Genomic DNA, 8101 nt, shown 5'->3' with positions numbered 1-8101 from the left:
ATAATCGGAGAAGAGATTCCTTCGTTGCAATCTGGTTGTAATTGCATGGTTGGTTGATTAATTTAGTATAGGACAGTGATCGACGTGCTTCCACCGTCAGGTAATTTAATCCGCATTATGGGGGGAAAGGGAGGGGAAGAAAACCGGTCTACCCGACGCCCAGCCTTGTGAACAGATGTCACAGTGTCCCCATGCAGACAAGATCTGAACCCAACGGACGCCCACTGCAAAGGCGACAAAGCGAATATTCTATAACCACTATACAGAATCTTGTTCAAACGTGACACGAGACACACCCATTCCTGTCATCGACATCGTTATCATCAATATCACTGCATGCATTCTAGATAATTATTCTGTGATCTTTTATATGATGGACCTGTAATTCATTTTTTTTTTATTCATTTGTCCCGAATTGGCTGTTAACAGTTAATTGTTAGAGGAAGCACGTGGACTGACACAGTTGCTGAAAAAGCCCGCCGCTCAGGTTTGTCTTCGGAAATGGTGTGCTTAGGCGACTTTAGAATCCACAGACGTACCCCTGCTTTATTTCCCTAACTCCGGATCGGAAGGTTTTACTGTCTCAATATACATGGTCATACTTTCACAACTACGTACTGTTGTCCACAATTTTCATGTTCACGAGACGACGGGCTTCATTTATTTAGTAATCGTGTTTATTCCATTCATTCGAGGAGGAATTACTTACCTCACACGCACGCACGTACGCATGCGAGTGCACACACAAAAAGGTACATAAATTTAAAGTGGATTTATTTATCTTATTTACACACGCATAGCAATAATTCTATTCTATCGGACCTTGTGCATAGCACTCCACATAAGCTTCAAGTACTTTACAGCACCCGCGACTAGTAATAATTACAAGCACCCAACGACTTGCAGGTGACAGGACTACTTTTACCTGCCTAAAGGTAGGATTTAAAAAGAAAAATTAAAATGATCGAGTTCAAAAACACTTTCATCGAGTCTGTCAATGAACAACTGTACACGTGTCCGACTATGACCCTCTTAAAACTTTCACTCCTGTGATTAGACCTGACGTGGTCCCAGAAACTATGTCGAGGTCGTTAACGGTGTTACAACAAGTGGTTGGCGCACCTTACATGTGTGTGCGCGCGCGGGCGTGTCTGTGTGTGTGTGTGATGTCGTGGTTACCGTAGGTGACAGTCAATACATGGGTCTTGTCTATAAGAATCCCCTTTACTCCGTGAAAGGGGAGGTATGATTGCTTTAACTGAAGTCACTAGGGGTGGAGTGGGGTCGAAGCTGTGGCGTGTCTGTGCGTGCGTGTGCACTGAAGTGTGTACGTGGATATCGGTGTTGTGCGTGAGCTGAGGCGGGTGTGTGGGTGTGTCAGAGCAGTCTGTGCCTGCAAGTCCACGAACTTTCGCAAGACAAGACATACATGATTACCTACATTACCTGACCCTGTTTAACCCCTGACGTCATGCTTCCCTGTCACGGAGATCACAGCACCTGTCGATTATCCCAGGTCTGCTATCAGGGTTGCAATAAATGTAGTCTCCAAATTGCATTCCTAAGAAATTTTGTCCATTCACAATTTTTATTTTTTTTCAATTACATCAGAACTAGTCAAACTTAATTACAACAGAACGTTATCAAAACTCATGGAATCATATGAATCTCGTAATCTTTCTCGGTGGCACCTAACAGACAGTCTGGGTGAGTACAGTATGCGTATCTTCATACTAAGAAAACAGTAAACAGTGCCTGGTTGCTACCGACACGTCTCACCGAGTTGGTTCAACAACCATTGCAACATTGCATGCGGTTTGTTACCCCGAGTGTGTTTGCCGAGATCCTGAATAGAATCCATATCTGGTGCCTGACTGAAACCACAGAGAGGGGAGACCGAGAGATATGCGAGCTTTCATGCTACTGGCAGGAAACGAATTAAGAAAGAACAGATAACTGTGGCAATGACCACGGTGGGGCTCACGTTCCCGCGTGCATTTGCGCGGACTGTGCTGCACGTGATGGTATTACAGTAATTATAGTGTGATAGACATAATGATATTGTCTTGATCGTAACACTTTGATCAAGAAGTCTTTGCTTCGAAATTTGATGCCAGATGTGCTGTCAGTGATTGTGACACGGCGTGGATTTGTCACCAAAAGGAAGTGAAGGTGGGTAATGTGTAACTGTCCAACAGTTTGGGGTATAGCTTATCGCTTACTAATATATATATATATGTGTCCAAAAGTTTGGCGAAACTTATCACTTACTAGAGTGTGTGTGTGTGTGTGCACATGTAACTCCTGTTTGGCGCAGCTTTTCGCTTATTAATGTGTGTGTGTGTTGCTCCAACAGTTTAGCGTAGCTCACCACGCCTCCTTACTCTTCTTGTCATCAGAACAATATATGGCCACAGGATTTTTGGTCATTGTGCAGCGAAACAATGGAACTCTCTCCCTTTCAATATCCGCCACCTACCCGCTATTCATAACTCACCTCTTCCTTAATCATTACTCCTAACGGTCCACACAATGCTCGTCCTTTGTCACACCCTTCCCCACTTTTGCTACTTCCCTGCTCGTCTTCCTTCTTCAAAATCATGATCAAGATATTCTCAGTCCTTGTTATTTGGTTGCTCTTTACGTTTTTATATTTGTATTTTATTCGTCATCAGTATTGTTGTTTAACCTTCTGTAGTTCATGTGTTGTTTGCTTGTTTTCCTGTCTGTATGCTGTCCATGAACGTGAGTCTGCTGTCGGTTGCAGCCGAACATCTCTGTCCTCGGCTCCTCTACTAATTGCTAGACCATGCCCACAGACCTGCCATCATGAGCGATGCAGTGGGCTCCCAGTCTTCCCTGCGTCAACGACAATGGCGCCAAAAGCGGACGGCAGTGAGGCGCTGGCGGATGTTACGTCATCGTCGAAAGCATCATCCACAGCTGAAGGAAGTAGACGCGCATCACCGCTGTTATACGACGCTGTCTGCGGTGCAGAATGGGATTCGAACGCGGATCAGCTGCGTCGCAGGATCAACGGTAGGTTCGCTGCAGGTTGTTCTGAGTTAGCGAAGTGAGACAAGCAGCTTACCGTGGGGGCACGAACTTATATCCCCAGGACAGCTGGCAGACGATTTTGTTTACGTAACTGCTAAAACGAGGCTATATACCAGTAAGCTTCCGGTTTATTCACATTTCAGATTAACTACTAAAACGAGGCATTAGACGACATAGCTTCCGGTTTATTCACATTTTCGATTAACTACTAACATGGGGGTTAGTGATGGGGCAGCAAGGAGAGAACTTATCCCACACAAGTTCCTGTTGACCAATCGAAGTTATTCGTTCCCTACTGTATGAATAAGAATCCATTTATTGACGAAGAGATAGCAAACAAAGAGTTTATATATATACTAAGGCTCTGTATGGAGGGAACTGCGCTCTTGGCGCCCAGTATGATCAGACGGCCACTAATTTAATCATTCAGTCAGTTTTGTTTGGAATTCTTCTGTAGCCAACGAAACAAACAAGCATTATCAGGCTAAAGCCAGTCATTGAAATGCAAACACCTTTTACACATTTTGTGATCTTCCAATCTGACACAGTAAACATCATTTACACTCAGTGCAGATAACACCAGAGAATTTCTTTTCAGGATAAACACGACAGCCAAGATTACAGCTTTGTTGACGAAGTTCCACATCGAACTTCAGACGGAGAGGTGAGAATTACTTTTTTCTTTCAAGTTTTTGTTATGGTTTGTTCGGCCTGGATTATAAAAGTGTATGATGTAATTTTCCCCTCATAGTTTTTCACTAAAGGAACTATAATATATATATACATTAATGCCTTGTTTTGAAGCTCCTGCTTTTTCGCAACTATGCCCCTGGTGCCTTTGCGACCGTTCGGCAGATGACTGGCATCAAAGAAGACAACTTTTTGACATCCATGGCTGGAGATGGTCGTAGCTACGTGGAGTTTGACAGCAACTCACGTAGCGGCTCCGACTTCTACTTCAGGTGAGAGACAGAATGAGACAGAGATCGAGTGAGACAGAGATGCACGGGTGAATACATGAATAAATGGCACATAATTACTGGGCGACATAATAATTAATGAACCAACTGATTGGTTGATTGTTCTAGTCGCGACATGCGATACATTCTGAAGACGATCCAGAAGAAAGACGCTGTGTTTCTCCTGTCTATCCTGGGGTGAGTAAACTACACCACCCTGAGTTTTTTTATATACAAAATCAGTATTAGTAAGAAAAATAAAAGTAATAATATAACTAATGCAAACAAGATCACTAGAATAATCCTTCAAAGGAAAGCTAAGCAACAACCTTCGCGAACTTCCAGCCTCTTGTTATGAAACTTGTAATATAACTTTTGACTTAACACGATTGGCACCAAAATCCTCAGTCCTACTGAACTAATCAGAATCTTTTCGTTTGCCAGGGACTACATCCAACACCTGCGCGTCTATCCGCACTCTCTTCTGACCAGGTGTGTCGGATGTTATTCAGTGAACCAGAAAGGCAAGAAGGAGGTAACCCCATGTCTCTCCTTATCTTTCCTGTTTATGGTAGCGAAATGAAATGCGGAATATTTATTGAAAAAACTTCAAGCAGTGAATTTATAAAAGTAACGACGAGCTCAAGTTCAACTACGGAATGAACCAAGAAAAATAATTTCAGCAACGACAACGACGACGAAAACTACGATGATAATGATGACTTCTAAGACGATGATGAGGTAGACACTTGCTCTAAAGAAACTAAAATTATTTCTTTTTGTGCATTTCTATGATGTCAGCAACTGGAATCATCATTTTTCCTAGCATTCATTCCTCGTTCGAGCGAGACAGATAACTGGGTGGGTAGAGGATGTGGAAGGGTCACAAAATGGGGAGGTGACCTCTCAGACAGTAGAGCCTGTATATCTTATTGACGGCAACCTAAACGAAGATTGTGACGAACTAAATCGCACTTGTTAACAGAAATATTTCCTGGCGATGCTGAACATCTTTTACCCGACTGACAGAATAGAGGAACGGTTTGATGTCAAGGGTTCAACTATCTTCAGGTATCAAAAGGTACAGTGCGGCTACAAGCAGTCTGTTCCTTTGACTGTCTGTCCATCTCTTTCGCACTGACATACATGAGAATAATAAATATTACATTCTTTGGCTATATTATATAAAAAAAGAATGTGTTTCTTTAAAAGGTTATGCTGTGTAGTTTTTGTTTAATAATTGTACTCGCTACCTGTCTGAGCAGTGCTGTGAAGAATAAACAAACATTTTTGTCACAGCCTAAAAAGTCTGGGTTCAGTGGCCACCTAGTGCTCAAGGACCAGAACTTTCTCCGCGATGAGATTGAATTAGGTAAGTCTGCTAGGACTGCTTTTTTCTTCGCTTTTTTAATGGACACTTATGTTGTAAGAAAGAGTGCATGTGAATATATACATATGTACGTACGCACACACGCCCTCCCCTCTCGCCATACATGAGTGGGAGAGAGGAGAAACAGAGATATATGTATAGAGAGACGGCTACAGAAAAACGATATCAGAAATAATAGAACGCTGTAAGGTATTTAAACTCTCAAATACATTTCAAACTCACATTGTTTTGTTCTGTTTTTGTTTTTGTTTTTTTTGCACTGAGCGATCTGGCTCATGACGTCACCTCGCTTTGACTTGACCATTTCTAGAAAGTTCCCTGTACCATAATTTTGGTTTTTTAACTAATGCCCCACCAAAAAGGAAAAAAAATTTCAAAGTATAATCCGTTGAAGATCATTGATGTTTTTTTCCTATTTAAGTGTGACCCACGTGATAGTTTTTCGAATCCTTGTCTTCCTCCCGACATGAAGGTCCCTACAAGGACTGGTTCCTGCGCCAGATCTCGGCCGACTCCGCGTTTCTGCGAGATCGTGACATCATGGATTACAGCTTGCTGATTGGTCGTCAGGTACTTCACGCGGACGAAAAGCACAGCAGCTTCCCTGATCTGGTCGCAAGACTTCAGAAGTAAGGCAGACTCGAATTACTCTGGGAATTTCTTGAACACATAGTTTTCCTTTTCTGTTATCAATATTACAATTCTGAACATCCATAATGCGGAATAGACAAATAAGCATGATGATGATGATGATCGATGAACAGTTCTGCTAAATTTTCACATATTTGCTTCTACCAAAATTTTTTAAATGAATAAATATCTGCAGTTTATTTGAGTAGCAATAGTAGTCTGTTAACTGACCTTCCATCTAACCACAATTTAAATTTGCTGTGAAGAAAACAACAGACGATAGTGGTGAGGACTGTTTCCCTTGATCGACATTGTTGTATTTTTTTTTCTAATTTCCTTTCTTCTTGTACCTTTTGTTCCTCCTCCTCCAAGTAGCATCTTAAGCTGACCATTTTTAACCCTAGGTCTGTGCCTCGCGACTGCTGCGCTCGGACTTGCGTAAGTGGTCTTCACGCGCAGAACGGAAGTGCTCTTAAGCATGATGTCAGCATGCCGATCACATCACTGACCTTAAATCCCTTCCAGGAAAAACGAAGCCTTCCAGAGACAAATACATCGGAAGAAATTTGGCAAAAGCGGACAGAACTGACAGACAACGAAGAAAGTTTCCAACATATTCCAGGAAGTGTAGTGATAGACTCACCCACTGCAACAGCGTCACATCCTGTGAATGGTTTCTGTAAGTCACATGCTGTGAATGGCTTCTGCACGTGTTCTCTGGAACAGCGCGTGACGAACTTCCTGCAGGAGAGGCGTCGTCTGCTACCGTTCTGTGACAACGCACTGCATGTCATCGACGGCTCAAAGTATCGGTACTTCCTGGGCATCGTAGACATTCTCAAAGAGTGGAAACAAGTGCCTAAAGTGACGCAACTCTTCCGGTTCTGTTATTGCTGGGGAGAGCACTCAACTATGCCGCCTGACTACTACTCACGTCGCTTTATTAACTTTGTTTCAAACAGAACCAGCTGACGGTCGACACGAGACAAAAATAATCAAATTAAAGAAAAGAGATCTTTATAACTGGCTACAGATAGAGCGATAGAGTATGAAAGCTGTAGTAGATGTAGTGCTCAAAGCAAGTGTGTGACTGGTGATTGTCGAGAAAATGGTGGCCGTCATTAATTAAAAGGTGAACTTCCATTCTGCAATAAGAGGTAAAATATATTCTTGTATATGTCTTGTCTTATCTGTGATAAATGCTCATTGTGAAGAAAAAAATTGGAGTCATCAGCCTGACAGAGTACTAAAATACAGTCTTTATTTATTCATTTTAATTAAGGGGATGTGATTTGAATGATTATTGATATGACCACAGAAATCTTTTAAATTATTTTCTTAAATTACACTAATAGCTTCTTGAATTGCGTGCTGAGCAGCACAAAAGATGGAAAGAAAGATTAAAAGAAAGAGTTGTAGTAAAAACAACTAGAAGCCCATCTCAACCGGACATGCATTTTAATATATATAGTTATTTGCGGCAGTTTATATCATAGAAAAAATTCGCCATAGTTTCGTGTTAACACGAATCGGCGAGTAGACCATTCATGGCCTGTCAGGAAGGGTAATTAACTCTCACTCCCTTCCTGAGCGTATTCCTCGATTGTCTCCCCTGCATGAATGTCGTTTGCTACACATTTCTTGCTCGTACAGCTTTTTTGTCGTGGTGCAGTTGTCGTTATAAAGCATCAACATTGTCTTTATTTCGACGACGACGATGACGATGATGATGGTGATGATCGGCGTCAAGAAAAATAGTTCAAAAACTGAGACAAATGACCTGCTTTTGGAAATTCCAAAGCTAGATCGAGACTGCTTGTAGGGATCGGAATTTATTTATAGTCCAGTATTGCTGATACTACTGCCTCACATCGTGTTGGAATCTTTTGCTTGGAATTTTTGCTGCAACGCAAGTGAGCGCATACTTCTACATCTGCCCAGTGTCGTGGCGTACACCTCCCGTCTGTCGCGGAATGTCGGCTTCAAATGTCAAACAGCAGCATCCCTCGTACGTCAAAGCCTATCCTTTCCTAACAAAAACCATTTTCTGATATTCTGATTGAGA

At 42.1% G+C, this 8101-nt stretch overlaps 1 protein-coding gene across 1 annotated transcript; it reads left to right on the top strand.

The window, feature by feature from the left end:
• The first annotated feature begins 1161 nt into the window (after positions 1 to 1161).
• Positions 1162 to 7308, top strand: LOC112576368 (phosphatidylinositol 4-phosphate 5-kinase-like protein 1). The gene is made up of 10 exons (XM_025258762.1): positions 1162 to 2172; positions 2768 to 3039; positions 3656 to 3721; positions 3862 to 4019; positions 4146 to 4214; positions 4461 to 4551; positions 5002 to 5097; positions 5316 to 5388; positions 5879 to 6035; positions 6441 to 7308. Exons 2-10 carry the CDS (start codon positions 2830 to 2832, stop codon positions 7006 to 7008), a joined length of 1488 nt encoding a protein of 495 aa, XP_025114547.1. The 5' UTR covers positions 1162 to 2172; positions 2768 to 2829; the 3' UTR covers positions 7009 to 7308.
• The last annotated feature ends 793 nt before the right edge of the window (positions 7309 to 8101 follow it).

This window comes from Pomacea canaliculata, linkage group LG11 (assembly GCF_003073045.1).
Source record: "Pomacea canaliculata isolate SZHN2017 linkage group LG11, ASM307304v1, whole genome shotgun sequence".
NCBI lineage: Eukaryota > Metazoa > Mollusca > Gastropoda > Architaenioglossa > Ampullariidae > Pomacea > Pomacea canaliculata.
This window is presented reverse-complemented; position numbering and strand designations above follow the sequence as displayed.